We start from the raw sequence: 16,223 nt of genomic DNA, 5'->3' as shown, positions 1-16,223 counted from the left end.
AAATATAGTTATATTTAACATGCAGCCATAAACTTTACCACTGCTTACCTCTAATTAGGCTCGATAAGACTGGTGTCCTTGTCATTGGGTCCAGACATGACAGCAGGTTGTACAGTCACATACAGACATGGTATGATGTTCAGGAAACTTTTTATTAAGTCTTTACATCATCACTGTGGATGACGAACAAACAATAATAGTTATATCAACACTATTAATACAACAATTTGCATAGCATTTAAACAGTGGCTATCAAAATCTCAAAGTGTGTTTAATTTGTCCAGTCCGGGCTATTGTAAAAAACATTACTGCCTCTGAAGAGAGTACCCACTCCCGATGTAAATATAAAGTATTTCAATATAAAATAGTCTAATATAAAGGGTACATTCTAGAGTAAAGCAAACAACAATTTGTACAACAACTTACCACTGTTTATCCTTGATAAATCTGGTATTTGATCAGAGGCGTGGACTGGTGGAACAGCTCAGAGGTTGCTTAGGTCCAAATGAAGTAGAACCAATGGTAGAGGTAATACGACCTGAAAGAAAGTAAGGACATATAATAGTTATATATGGAGGAACATATACTAACTTGGGTCGTTTGCTGCACATCATCCCCAATTTTAGTTTCGGATCAGAAACTCACCATTTCCTTGGTGTCCCAAAAGCCAGCATGTTGTTCCCTCACACCACTCAGGAGTTTTAATACAATGTCTGAAAGGTGGCAGGAGTGAAACTCTTAATATCTTTGACATGACAATATATACAAGGTCAGTGGGTACAAATTATTACAATTATTTACTCTTCATATGTTAGAGTAGTTAAGTTTACTTACCTCAAAGAAGATCCAAAGAACTGAACAATTTCAGAAGCCCTTCACCTACTGTAAAGTGTCTCAAAAGCACTCAAACAAAGCTTAGATGTTCTTCACAGTTTCATTAACTTGACTGGATTGACATAATACCCTGAAAAGCTGCTATTGGCAAAATATATTATATATATATATATATATATATATATATATATATATATATATATATATATATATAATAAGCCTGTCTTCCACACAAAGTATTTTACAAAAAACAAAAGAGCAGCCTGTAAAAAACAAAGATAAACCCAGTTGTTGCCTTGACCTTATTGTTCAAGTAATAACTAGGAATTATTCATTCCAATAAAATGTGCAATACGCCAGTTTACATTACTTTAAAAGAAACAAACCAACCCTACTTATTAAAACACAGTAGGAACCTTAACATCTTGAAAGTTGTTTCTGGCAACAACAAAAAAATAAATCAAAAGGACATGTAGGAATCCTTCCTCAATGTAACATATTGCTCTGTCCTTGACAGTACAATAAGCCGGGTCACATACATTTATATGAACCAAACCAACCAGGCTTGTTCAAGCACTCAGAACGACTGTAAACATATAAAAACACTATTCTGAATAACACTGGATAACAATTAAGGTACAGTAAAGTGCATAATGTTCCATACAGATACTGTAGCTGAACAGTTCACTTGAAAGTCTCTTTAAACTATGTCTCGCCCCTCATGATCAGAGAGATCTGAGAGGAGGGTAAGGACTCTTGGGTTGACCGAAAGTTGCTTCCTTGACTTCTTTGTTTCAACCTTCGTGCCCTTCTCTGGGTTGATGAGGAAGAAACACCTTTTTGAACACAAGAATTCATAATCAACCATTATATAGAGTGATTTGTTTTAAAGCATGAAAATGCATCTGAATGACACGACAGACACATCACGGCCCGAGGCTGCGTTTATCGTGGCCGGGGATTTTAACAACGCCAAGATGAGGAAAGTCCTGCCGAGATACTTCCAGCACATCAGTTGCCCGACGCGCGGAGCGAACACGCTGGATCATGTTTACACTCCCTTCCGGGGTGCGTATAAGGCCCTCCCCTGCCCCCCATTCGGCAAATCAGATCACGTTTCAGTCCTGCTGCTGCCTTCCTATAGGCAGAAACTCAAGCGTGACAGACCGGTGACTCGGACCATCCAGCAGTGGACCGATCAATCAGACTCGGCTCTTCAGGACTGCTTCAGCACAACGGAGTTGTGCGTGTTCCAGGATGATGACATCAACACGTACAAGTACACGGACGCGGTCATCTGCTACATTAGCAAATGCATCGATGACGTCGTACCCAGGATTACAGTAAAAACATTTCCCAACCAGAAGCCCTGGATAAATGGTGACGTCCATGCTAAACTCAAAGCATGGAATGCTGCCTTCATCTCGGGGGATCTGGAGGAATACAAGGAATCCAGGTACGCGCTCCGGAGTGCTAAGACACTCTACAGGGACAAAGTGGAGTCCCATTACAAGGGCTCCAACACTAGGAACATGCGGGCCGGACTGAGAACCATCACAGACTACAAAGCCAAGACCAGCAGTGCTGATGTGGTGTCTGCATCTCTCCCAGAGGATCTGAACACTTTTTATGCACTCTTCGAGAGTAACTCCCCGGCTGCGGAGATCGAAAAGGCCCAGGAGGACCGCTGCCCCCCAGTCATATCCAGGGCAGACGTGTGGAAATCCCTCAACCGGATCAACACACGCAAGGCACCTGGACCTGATGGGATCCCCGGCCGAGCTCTCAAGGTGTGTACAGATCAGCTGGCAGATGTGTTCACAGACATCTTCAACCTGATGTCGAAGATGTGGTCCCTGCATGCTTCAAGAAGACCATCATTGTCCCTGTTCCCAAAAAAACAAAAATCCTCTGCCTGAACGACTACCGCCCAGTAGCACTCACTTCCATCATCATGAAGTGCTTCGAGCGGCTGGTCCAACCATTCATCTGCTCCTCCCTCCCTGACTCTCTGGACCCTCTTCAGTTTGCCTACAGGTCAAATAGGTTGACTGCAGATGCCATCTCCCTCACCCTCCACACTGCCCTCTCCCACCTGGACCAGAGGGACACATATGTGAGAATGCTGTTCATCGACTACAGTTCAGCATTTAACACCATCGTGCCCCTGAAGCTCGTCACCAAGCTCAGAGACCTTGGGCTCAACATCGCCCTCCGTGATTGGATCCTGAACTTCCTGACGGGTAGACCACAGGCGGTGAGGATCGGCAGCACCACATCCTCCACCCTGATTCTCAACACCGGGGCCCCCCAGGGCTGCGTGCTCAGTCCTCTTCTGTACTCCCTGTTCACGCATGACTGCGTGGCCACCCACACCTCCATCACCATCGTTAAGTTTGCTGATGACACCACTGTCATAGGCCTGATCACCGGCGACGATGAGAAGGCCTACAGAGAGGAGGTCAGAGCCCTGACATCTTGGTGCCTAGACAACAACCTCCATCTCAACGTCAGCAAAATGAAGGAGCTGATCGTGGACTACAGGAAGAGACGAGGAGAAGAACACGCCCCCCTCTCCATCAACGGGGCCACGGTGGAGCGAGTCAGCAGCTTCAAGTTCCTCGGGGTCCACATCACTGATGACCTGACCTGGACCCATCACACAGACTCCATCAGAAAGACGGCCAGACAGCGGCTCTTCTTCCTCCGCAGGCTGCGGAAGCTCCACATGGACTCCAAGATTCTCTGCAACTTCTACAGATGCACCATAGAGAGCATCCTGACTGGCTGCATCACCGCCTGGTATGGCAGCTGCACCGCCCTGAACCGTAAGGCTTTACAGAGGGTGGTGAAGTCTGCCCAGCACATCACCAGGACAGCGCTACCATCCATAGAGGAACTCTACACCCAGCGGTGCAGGAAGAAGAGCAGCCGGATTATTAAAGACATTTTTGCCTGCTGCCATCTGGCCGACGGTACCGCAGCATTCAGGCCTGCACCACCAGGCTCAGAGACAGTTTCATCCCCCAGGCCATAAGACTTTTAAACTTCTCTGAACTGCAATAACTCCATCAAACTAGCACCGTGACATATTTGCAAATTTGCACTTCTGTTGTTTTATTTTCTCCTCAGCTGTTCATATATATTTAGATATATATACATTATTTCCTATTTTGATATTCTATTTTATACTATTTCTCTTATTTTATTGTATAGTGTGTAATAACTTGAGAATTGTTAGAAGAGAGCCTGAGACTCAAGCATTTCACTGCCAGCGACTGGTTTATGTTATTGTTGTGCATTTGACAAATAAAAATCTTGAATCTTGAATCTTGCTGTATATTTCTTTACCTTTAAAGGAACTCAAGTGTAGAGGCCAGATCCACCGGATAGTGTATGTTCAGACAATAATAGCTTCCAAACATCAATAAGATGGCAGTTATGAATGTCGGGATTTGGTCATTCACAACTACGCGGTCTACACTGAGCATGAACTGCCTTGAGGTATAGCAGGAGGTTCCTGCAAAAAAGATACATGGGAGAGAGCACAAAAGCCATTATTTTCTCAAAAAATTAAATAAATGTTACTGGGCTGCAACCAACAAGTACTTTCTTTATCAATGTATGTCATTACTTTACAAAAGTGAATATCAGCTTACCACATACAATTATGCATGGTGTCACGGGCAAGCGTTCTAGTTGAACTTCTCCTGCCAGACATGTTTCTTCCACGTAGTGGAAGAGGTTTTCCTCTTTTTCACCAAAATAGGCTAGAAGGAGGAGCACCACATCCTTCAAATCTTCCGAGCATCCCATTAACTGTCCTCTCATGATTTCAAGCCTTGTGACCGCCACCAAAACCCGCTTGCACTTGCCAGCACAAATGGTTCTCATAAAGTCCAGAAGCAGTTTTCCCTTCTTTTCTAAACTGCCAATAAAAACCTCTCTCAATGACACTCCAGTGAGCTCTTGAAAGTGAATGGCCATTCCTCCAAAAGAGAACGCAGATCTTGTCCGTTGTTAATGTCTTTACGTTGGGAGTAGTAGGTGCTCTTCATAAGGGTTTCTACTAGCGCTTGGATGAAGTTCGTCTGTTCCCTGAGCACCTTCATACTCTTCTCCTGTAGGCTCTTGGTGGTCTCACTCACTGGCATGAATTTCATGTCCCATTTTATGCAGCCATAAGTGTCCTGAGTAGCTGCCTTTTGTTCAGCTGGGATTTCCTCTGTGTCGTACTCATCTGACCCCTGTTTACGCTTCCTTAACCTTTGTGAGGAGAAACGCTTAACATTTTCGATGCGTGCTTGGAACTGCTTGACCAGTGAGTGATAACCTGCTCCCACCACATCACCTTCGATAATATCTTGTAGTGATCGTGGATATTTGGCAACCATTTTCTTGGCAACTTCTGTTGACGCTTGTTTACTTGGAGAAGTGGAGGCTTTCATCATTTCAGAGACAACAATACGGACCATTTCTCTCCGTAACCGTGGGCTTGGCCTCTTCTCCCTCATCAGACACTGCATCAAGGCTTCAGGAAGCTTCTCCCATGGAATTGGGAAGCTGTCAACCCAATCAGCAACTGTAAATGAGTGACTGGGTGAGGGGGAAGGAGAGAGTGACGAGCGTGATGAGGAAGCTGGAGAGGTCAACACTGGCTCGTTGCAAAACTCGGTGCTCTGTCCTTTATAACAAAAATAATTACAATAACAACATGTATAGAATGATCTTTCTCTACTAAATTACATTTTGGCAAAATAGATTTAATTGTCTGTTTCCAGGCTGCCACCAATTTTCTGGCTTGAATTGGTCTTAGTACAGAAAGAAGATCAGCTTCCTGTATAAAAGACAAATCCTCAGTGGTCTCTGCCCCCAACTGTTGTAGTGTCTCCTCCAGAATTTGTAGACATGAGCCTGGGAGGTCTGGCAAATCCTTCATAACGGCACTGCTGAAGATATTTTGCTCTGCATCATCCATTTCAGATTTCTATGAAACAATCAAGTCAATCAAACAAATTGTATAGCCCATATTCACAACTTAAAATTTTTCCCATAGGGATTTAACATGCGTGTTAAAGGAAAAATCAGGATGGAAGATCACTCCCAAGTTCCAAGTGAGCTCAATTAACACCAGAATGACAGCCCAAGACATTCATTAGAGTGACAACACACTGTGCTTCAATGGATTAATTTGATATCCATCCTTCATATAAGATGGCAATGGATAGAAATCAATCAAGTCATTAAGTTTCAGAGACTGCATCTTATCATGGTCTTTTCGAACTGTGTAAAGATGGTATTTGGGAAGGAATTCTGCTACGTGCTTTGACACCAAAACATGAACCATGTCATTTTTTACCAAAATAAGCACTAGTTCACCAAACTCCACAGAGTCCATTCTACCTGTGACAAGGAATTGTCCTTTCTTGTAGGCTGTCCCCATGTACAGCACTTCTGTTGTGACCTTTGTGTTAGTCTCAGTGCAGCTAAATGGTATGACTGCATCTTGAATGGCTTTACTGTACAGCACCGGGTAAAATGGACGACCACCTTTAACTTGAAATACAATTTGACCGAATGGCCCTGCTGATAGATAAGCCTGCATCATTTGATGCCTTTCAGAGAGAGTAAAGCAGAGATTCTTGAAATTCTTCAAATTCATCAATCAATCAATCAATTAAAAAATGTTATTTGTATAGACCATATTCACAAATTACAATTCATCTCATAGGGCTTTAACAGGGTGTGACATCCTCTGTCCTTAACCCTCAGCAAGAGTAAGGAAAAACTACAAAAAACCCTTTTAACAGGGTAAAAATATGTAGAAACCTCAGAGAGAGCCACATGTGAGGGATCCCTCTCCCAGGACGGACAGAAGTGCAATAGATGCCACGTGCAGGACAACATCATCAATAATCAAAGTCTCTAGCAGCATTGATGAGGGTAGACATCCCGAAGGACAACCCCAACATGACATGCCAAGCAGTCCCGCTGCAAGCACAGTCCATGCTCAGCAACCATCTAGACCACGATCCACCATCCAGACCAGACGCCACTCCAGTCCTCAGTCACCGTCCATCGCCGCCCACCAGGAGGGCCCATCACAAGCCACCACCGCGGTCCTGGTCCACCGCCCGTGCCCAATGCCAACGCGACACAGGGTCCGCCACCAGCACCACGATCAGCCCACATGACTCAGAATCCGCCACACTGGATCCAACACCGCGACCCCCGGTGCGCGATCCACAAACCGTAATCCATGGTGCGGCCACAGAGGCCCTGGATCTGCGGGTGATAAAGCAAAGGGATTCCGGGGAAGGGGGATAGGGATGGAGAAGAGGAAGGAGAAGCTGGAAAAAGAAGCTCCATGTGTCATAAAATAGAACAAGTAACGTCCTGCCGCACTAATTAGATCTGTTGTATCTCTCACTCTGTCACCTATAATGAGAGGCAGCAGCCTTAAAAAGTTCCAGCTCTGTATGGCCTGTCCTGAGAGTTTATATGCTGAAGGGCTGACCTCACTTGGCTTTGTCGAAGCATCAGAGGCGCAGTATTTGAACTGTTTAATGGGCCGATTGAGAGTGGAGTAAGTGAACCATGCCTTCTTCTTTATGAAATATTTAAGATACAGTGCCACATCATAGGACAAAACTCCCTCAAAGATGTCATGTCCTAGACAAGGCGGCAAACCTGGCTGACAGATGTTAAAGTATTTTAAAGAATTGAATACCGAGTTGAACTTTACTCCTTCTACAATTGGTGTATCTTCAGTCTGGAGGCGATCAACAGCAGAATTGTAGCGGTCTATGGTCCTCTCTGGTCCGCAGAGATTTGGATCATCACCCTGAAATTCAGCTCGCGTTATTAGGCACTACCTGCAGAAATATTGTGCGCAACTGAAATTCTCAGTGAAGCCACCGATGCAATGTGAGCCTACATTATCTCCAGCAATGCTTCCTTTGACAACTGTTCCATTTGAAACTACAATTCTATTCTCCTCCAATTCCTTCAAGTCTTCTAATAATTCAGAGAACACCTTTGCATGTCCAAATGCTTTGAAATCTTTCTCTCTGCACAATAAAATCAGTGCCATGTGGTCTGTGTCTGAACGGACATGAAGAGGAAGGTTAGCAACAGATACATAAACAGCTAATACTTTATGCCGTGTCTTTGCAGAGCCTAACGGGTTTACAACTTCAAAGACATCCTGGTATAGTACTAGCTTGAGACTTGATGGATTTTGAACAAAAAAGTCATTGGATTTAAATATCTGACCATCACTGATGTCACCTAGAATATCTGAGGAAGGCTCACTTGATGGCTGTCCTGATAAACATATCTGGCACAGATCAGATTCTAGCAAACATTTCAAAGTTTCTCTCACAGGCACATAATAGGCAAACCTATCTGTCCTGTTCTCATCTCTTCCTAAAAGCATTTTCTTAGGCTCCACATAGTTGAATTTATTTTTGAGAGACTGGGCATGCGAGTATGCCATCCTCATTGGCCCTGTATGACAAGCAGAGAAAAGATCAGAACCCCTGACAGACTCACAAACTTTGGTGATGTCTTCATCTGATAACATTGTGTCATTTTTAAGCAGTGAAGTGAGTTTTCTCAAAATATATCCCTGACCCAACTCATGGATGTTTTGCATCTCCTCAACAATGTTCTGTATAGTGGAAACAGGTAATAGAAACTGCCCCTGCAATTTCAAGTAGAATAAACTGACGTTTCTAAGAAAAAGATCACAGAAATTTTCTGAGACATCCGTGTCACAAGGATCTGTGCCAATGTCTGCACCTGCCTCAAATACCTGAGGGCAATTGTCATCCGATTCATTTTTAGCAGATGATGACTGAGACTCTGTATTTAAATTACTGATGGTACTGTCTGAAAAAAAATTGTGTTTCCGTGACATGTGGGCAGTAAATGAAGATTTCACTTTGAAAATTCTTATGCATCCTGTCACTGGACATGTCACGGCATGTCCCTCCACAATATGCTCCTTCAAATGAGCAATTAAATCTTTATTATTTTGAAACTTGCGTTCACACAGCGCCATTCCGCATTCATAAGGGGTAACGTTGACAGTAAAAGAAGCAGTTCTGGCAGGAGCAGATATATTATGCCTCCGGTAAAAATGGGCCTTAAACGCTCCATAGCGACAAAATGTCTGCTTGCAGCCATCTCCAATGCACTTAAATAAGCAACACGGTTCATTTCTGTGAAGTTTGCAATGGAGTACATAACCCTTTAATGTGTGAAGCGACTGGCCACAGAAACTACAAGGGATCATTTCTCTCAACCTTGTGTAAAATTTGTTAACAATAGCTACCGTTTAACACAGAATGCCCTAACAGTCGATAGAAAAAAAAGTTAACTCCGAAAATGGCTAACGTAAAGTTCAGTCACCCTTGAAAAACCGCAAAATGCAACGAGATGCTTTTGTAACCCAGATATATTTTCAGTCAGTTAATGCTTTTCTGTATTATCACTGTTTTTGGTGTGTGTCTCTTTAAGGGTTACGACCACTTTATGTTGCGGCAGCTTTATGACTGCTGTTTTACGGTGTGTGTTATTGTTACCTTGGAGACGAAGTTTTCGCGGGTAGATCTCTTCTTCAATGCCTGCAAGCAACGTGTGGTCAAGCTGTGATTCTCCTGCTGTTTCATTTCGGAGTTTAACTTGTTAAAGTATTTTGAGTGAAATACTTACCGTACAAAGTATTGGGTTTTCTTTGGATAATATCCGGAAGTCCGTCAGCGACGTTTATCCACAAGAAGATCGTTTGCAAGGAACTCCGCCGAGTGAATGAACATTGACGAGACGCTGCCGCTGTTTCCTGAGTGCTTTCCTGTGGCTCGTGAGTCCGTGAGGAGCCGTCGTCATCTTCTGAATATACTGAGGATTGCAGGCAAACTACTAAACCACCACACACATATAGAGCTCTATAATATTATTGCTGGCCAGCACTTTACTTTATTTGTTTTTTTTTTTTGTTGCTAAAGACAATATAAGGACACTTCAAGATTTGTTCTATGTTCTATAAGAAGACCGTTCGGTATTCATTTTGTTTTCATGGACTGAGAAAGAGACATTTAATTAAAGAGGACAAGTAACAGTCCTTCAGGTATTTTTGTACTGAATAATAAGGTGTTGTTCAGATATTTAAGTATTTGGTTAACTGCCTAAAAAAGGGAAATATATATTGTTTTATTTTTTTCTTATTCTAATTGAATCACATTTCCATATGATTTAAGGTTTACTGTTTTATGTTGTTCCTGACCTACATTGTGATCAAGTAAGATGCATTTCAGTTCAGCAAATGTTAAATAAAACTGGATCGATAGTAAACTGCTATCACAACCCGAGTAAATTCTGTTTATTGGTTAGAGACGAAAATTGGCGCCCGAACAGGGACTGAAGTGTGTCTACTTGATCTTAAATATTAAAAAAAAAAAAAACTCTTTAAAGTATAATCATCTGAAAATTCTAAGGTTGGGTTAATTGAGAAAACAAAATGGAGTTTTGTGACATGTATGGTTTTGACCCAGAGCGCACAGTTATGCTTAAGGGTGTCCCAGCTAAGGTTAAACTGGAAGATGTAAAAAGGGTTTTTGCATTACTAGATGATGTTGTTGGAGTGCATCACATTGACAGCCTTCCAAATACCATTCTGTGTCAGTTTAGCGAGACTTTAACTCCAATGCTTCTAGACCGCGAGCATCCAGCTGATGACTCATATTGGGAGGTTATGCAGATAGATGAATACTGTCCACCTAAGTCAGTCAGTGAGCCACCCACAGATGATGTAGTGCCTCTTGCTCGTGCTATTCATGACATGACAGTCAATTTCAGAGAGCAGGTAAATGAGTTAGCTCTAACATACAACATGAGCCCCATTACTTTGAATCAAGTAGCAGTGAATCATATTTCTGGAAAAGGGGATAGTGACAAGGGCCCAGTAACTTCTACCCCAGCATCTGCTCTTGAAGCCCCGGCATTTAAAGCACAGTCTACCCCTAATCCAAGACCGGTTGTCTTCAGTGCTGATAGCTATTCATCCAGTCCAAGACAGGCCCCTAATGACACTCTGCTTGTTGATCCCCTCTCTGCAGATGTTCAGAGAGTAATAGTGGAACATATTGTAAAACACGACTCCCTGGTGTTCATTCCACCTGCAAGAGAACTGCGTCCATTCTCTGGAAACTCTCCTAAACCTTCCACAGAGGTGGATTACAAAGTGTGGCGGCTTAGAGCTAAGCAAGTAATAAATGACTCCAGCCTGTCAGAGGCACAGCAGCGACGTATGCTTCTTGATAGCCTTCATACCCCTGCTTTAAATGTGGCTTTCTCTATTGGAGCCCAAGCCCCACCAAGTGACTATCTCCATGAACTAGACAAGGCTTATGGTAACGTTACAGGAGGTGAGGAGCTGTATATTCAGTTTTTAGAGACCCATCAGGACAGTGGGGAGAAAGCATCCGACTACCTGCGTCGACTCCAAACTCTGTTACAGGAAGTAGTTGAAAATGAAGGTGTGGCTAAACAAAATGGTGATTCTCAACTTTTAAAGCAGTTCCTAAGAGGCTGCTGGGAAGACAGTATGATAACCACATTGCACCTAAAAGAACAACTCAATGACCCCTCCCAGAGCACGCCCACTTTCTCAGAGTTGCTGTTCAAAATAAGAAATTATGAGAAAGAAAGTCAGCTAAAGGAAATGAGAAAAAAGCGACATACTGCTGGGAGCACAACCAAAGTTCATACTAAGACACACCTAACTACTGATGAGTCTGAGCCCCCTAGCAACAAAGTCCTAGCAGTGTGCGATGCTAACACTAGGGAGCAGCTTGAGGAGAGAATCAGACTGTTAGAGGCTGAGCTAAAGCAAAGTGGCACTACTCAAAATGCCAATCCCCCCAGATATGATAGAGCAGGACGAAAGTTCTCACCGAAAGCAAAAGGCAGCTATACAGCTCCACCACTCCAAGCCGTGCCCACAGAAAATCTCATTAGAGCAGGCAGGTTTTGTTACAATTGTGGAGAGGAGTCACATATGATGCCGCAATGCACAAACCAAACTAATGCTGTGCTTGTGCAGAAGAAACTTTGTGAGAGACACCAAACTAGACAAACCCAACGTCCACTAAGCTACCAACAGACAAGCCCCCAGCAAAATCTGTCTTTAAACAGTTAAGGGCTCCTGCTGTGGGACAAGCAGGAGCTCAGTGTCAAACTAGTTCCCCTGTTTTGAGCCAGTGCATGCATGAACCCTCAAATGCATCAGCAACTATTCAGATTCCAGCAGGACTTGTTGGAGAGCCTTGTGATAGTGAAGCATGGTTAGATGGAGTCCAATGCAATTGCATAATTGACACAGGGTCTCAAGTAACAATCATATCCCAGTCATTTTATTCCCGTTACCTTTCCCACCGACAGTTATTCTCTATTAAAGATGCCCTAAACATTGAAGGTGCAGCGGGACAAAAGGTTCCATATTTGGGCTATGTTGAAGTGGATGTGCAGTTCCCTAAAGATAAATGTGGCACAAACCAATGTTTTCACATCCTAGCTTTAGTAAGCCCAGATCAGTCATACAATGACAAGCATTCTTTGCTTGTAGGAACTAATGTCCTTCGTCCAATGATCCAAGACTGCATTAAGCAAGGCGGAACTAAGTTCCCAGAAACCCTTCCTATCCAGGCCAGCTGGCTAATGGCTTATGCAGAGTGTGACAACCGGACTGACTCCCAAACAAAAGACGCCAAAGTTCTGCGTGTAAGGCTCAGCAGCAAAGTACCCATACGCTTGAAGCGTTGCGAGCTTTGTACTTTAAAGGGCATCTGTCACAATAAACCTGGTGAAGGTGAGTTCCAAGCTCTTGTGGGTGGTACGGAGGAAATACACACGCCAGGAGGTCTGATCGTCTACGACCAGATAGTGGATGTAAAGCCTCAATCCCAGAATAAATTTAAGCTTGGTGTCAAAAATATTTCTCAGCGAGACATCACCTTATACCCAACAACAGTCATTGCTGAGTGCTCTCCCATTGACTGGGCAGTGCCCGTTTCACACTTTGACCAGAACAAACAGTCAGATGTTGCCCTTCCACAGACACATGCTCTGTCGGTGTCACAAAATGAAAAGATCCATTCAGCAGCTGAAATCTTCTATCCTGATTTCAGCGACAGCCCCATAACACCAGAAGTAAGGGAGCACATACAGACTAGAATAAACAAAGAAGTGCCAGATGCGTTTTCTAGACATGATCTAGATGTTGGTAACATTGCAGGAGTCACTCATCGCATAGAGCTTGACCCTCATGTACCATTCAAAGAGCGAACTCGACGTGTCTCACCTGCTGACTTCAATGACTTAAAAAGGCATCTCCAAGACCTTTTGGCCATGGGCATCATAGAGGAATCACATAGCCCCTACGCCTCTCCAGTTGTTCTTGTCCGGAAAAAGAACGGAGATCTGCGAATGGTGGTGGATTACCGCAGACTGAACAACTTGACTAAAAAAGATGCCTACCCATTACCCCGTATAGAGGAGACATTCTCCCTGCTGTCAGGCTCAAAATGGTTCACTGTACTTGATTTAAAGAGTGGGTACTATCAGGTGGAGGTTGAACCCTCTGATCGGCCAAAGACAGCATTCACAACACCCTTTGGAACATGGCAATTTCGGAGAATGCCCCAAGGCCTGACCAACTCTCCAGCAACCTTCCAGCGAACCATGGAGAAGGTGATGCAAGGTATCAACCTCCAAGAGGTTGTTGCTTTCCTCGACGATCTCATAATATTCTCTAGCTCTTTGGAGGAACATGAGGAGAGATTAATGAAGGTTCTCAAACGCGTCTCTGACTGCGTGCCTCTCGGCGTGTCTCTCAGCGGTCTTGTCGGCGTGCCTCTCGGCGTGTCTCTCGGCGGTCTTGTCGGAGTGCCTCTCGGCGTGTCTCTCGGCGGTCTTGTCGGTGCCTCTCGGCGTGTCTCTCGGCGGTCTTGTCGGCGTGCCTCTCGGCGTGTCTCTCGGCGGTCTTGTCGGCCTGCCTTTCGGCCTGTCTCTCGGCGTGCCTCTCGGCGTGGCTTGTCAGGGTGACTCTCGTATTGTCTCTCGGCGTGTCTCTGTCTGTCTCTTCTCTCGACTTGATCCCGCTCTTAGCTGTGTTCTCTGGAACCGGAAACCGTTCGAAGCACGCTCCAGGTGCATGCACAAATACGCGTACCTTCAGCAGGGTTTCACGCGGCAGCAACGGGGTCTCATGAAAATAAATACAATTAATATCTACACGTCTGGAAGTTTGTTTTGCAACAGTTATATTATTAGGAATTATATTTCTAAAACTTTTTAATTAATTTCTTTGGAACGGTATACAGTGAAGGAAATAAGTATTTGATCCCTTGCCGATTTTGTAAGTGTGCCCACTGACAAAGAAATAATCGGCCTATAATTGTAGTAGGTTAATTTTAAAAGTGAGGGACAGAAATTCAAATTAAAAAATCCAGAAAATCACAACATATAATCTGTGCCTGCAGACCTCCGCAGCTGATAAAGCAAGATGGCGGAGATTGCAGTATTTCATGTGGAAAATGCTATATTTTAGCAATGTTTCTCAATAAAAATGTGTTTTGATGATATCTATGTCGAGATATGTGGGTTTCAGTTTAAATATTTTCATTCATGATTATAAAAACAAACCGCTAATATGTTTTCTAAACCCTATTTTCACCACCCTATTCTCAACCAGGAATAACCATACAGAGAACTACAAATTTAATGGCGTTCCAGTACTTGTGTGTGTGTGTGTTGTTCCCATCTTTTGTAGTTCTACTGTGATTTCACTATTATGTGAGATCTATTTTTTTCAAGGTTTGGCCCTACTCAGTGGCACCCCCCATAGTTTTGCATTGGGCTATGGTAGTGGGGTTCAAGACCTTTCCAAAAAAGGTCATACCATGTCTGTTGCACATTTAGTTTCCATCCTGCAAGCCATCAAAACTGACTCAGGTGCAAGGTTCAAAGGTCATCCCTGAGGAGCAGGAGCCATCCACAATTTTTCCACTGATATGTTACTCCCGAGGTCAAGACATTTACGATGATGTCTTTGCTTTTGTTCTACGACAAAGTTTACATTTCATCTTGCTACAAACACAGGCTATCTCAGGTGTACTATCTCAGACCCCATTGAGGTCCAAGTTGGATCAAATCTGTCCAATCTGTTGTAAGTGGTTGTTAATGGCCAGATATGGTCAAAATATGTATGTTTGCTTCATTCTCAATCATTTGTTTCACTTTGGACCAAATTAGAGACATCTTTATTCATTAACAACCCAATTTCTCACAACCCAGTCTAAAGCCTGAAACATGCTTCTGCGTTTTCACGGGCCCGTAAGCGCAAGAGCCCTTCCGGGTCCCTTACGTGCTTATGTATCCCTCCTTACGTGCTGACGGGTGTCGACCCCCTTTTCTAAAATTTACGGCAAAGCTCCGCAAGCTCACTCAGCCCGCAAGGCTGTGATTGGTCTGCTCTACATCCCTTCTGGAGCTGCATTTCCGGTTTCATGCCCCATAATACCGGCAGAAATCACGGAAGATTTAGAAGAACGAATATGGACCAAATAGAAGAGCACTTGGCAGAAGATATCCGATGGTATGATCACTTGTAAAACCTGTCACTGACTGGCGGATTTGTCCGCCAGAAAAAGGCTACGAGGAGCCGCAGTGGCTATGTAAATAAACAATCGACGAAGAAGAAAGAAGGCGTCTCTAAGGTCGTCTTCGACAAAAAGCATTACTCCGCCTAGTGTTCTGGCGCGGAATTGCTTTGTAAGACGCGCAACGGTTGGGGAAGCATGAATGAAAACGAGTCTTGCGCCACAGCGGCGTGAAAAGACGCAGACGCAGTCGCAGAAGCATGTTTCAGGCTTAAGACTGTTTGCCCTCCTCCCCTCTGGGAGGCGCTAGAGGGTGCTCCGTTCCCGGACCAGCAGGTTCAGGAACAGCTTACTCCTGCGGGGATCAATACTTGTTTCCCTAAATCAAATGCAAATCAATTTATTACTTTTTATATGTTGTGATTTTCTGGATCTTATTTGAAATTCTCTCTTCGCTCTGCGCGCTCTCTGCGCTGTTGTGTTGTTGAATTAACAGTTTTAAAGAGATTCGTCTGATAGAGGCACTCTTATTTTACCAGAATCATTCAAAAATAAAGAAAGAAAGGAATCTTTCACGTTGTGTTTAATTATCACGTGTTGTAGATTCTTATTGTGGGATTAATGTTTTGTCCTGATACTTGCATCATTTCTCCAAGTGATTTACAAGGTTCTTTAGTTTTATCACATGTAATGAACAGACTGATAACTGTCATGTTCTGAAATCTA

At 43.7% G+C, this 16,223-nt stretch overlaps 1 protein-coding gene across 8 annotated transcripts in view; it reads right to left on the bottom strand.

Annotated features, from left to right (window-relative positions):
• LOC133974641 (uncharacterized) overlaps window positions 1–16,223 on the bottom strand; it is a 34,394-nt gene that overhangs the window by 713 nt on the left and 17,458 nt on the right. For 2 of the 8 annotated variants that reach the window (XR_009924672.1, XR_009924678.1), the window contains exons 10-14: window positions 4,494–9,738; window positions 4,186–4,354; window positions 646–1,670; window positions 427–538; window positions 49–173 (exon numbers count right to left, since the gene is read on the bottom strand). Coding sequence is in view for 1 of the 8 variants with exons in the window: in XM_062412284.1 (XP_062268268.1) it covers window positions 7,706–9,133 (1,428 nt within the window). In the remaining 7 variants the exon portion in view is untranslated. Of the gene's footprint in view, window positions 1–48; window positions 174–426; window positions 539–645; window positions 1,671–4,185; window positions 4,355–4,434; window positions 15,478–16,223 lie in introns of those variants that run through there. The other 6 variants (XR_009924675.1, XR_009924673.1, XR_009924676.1 and 3 more) reach the window with 6 other exon arrangements.

This window comes from Platichthys flesus, chromosome 19, assembly GCF_949316205.1.
Source record: "Platichthys flesus chromosome 19, fPlaFle2.1, whole genome shotgun sequence".
In the NCBI taxonomy this organism is placed as follows: Eukaryota; Metazoa; Chordata; class Actinopteri; order Pleuronectiformes; family Pleuronectidae; genus Platichthys; species Platichthys flesus.
This window is presented reverse-complemented; position numbering and strand designations above follow the sequence as displayed.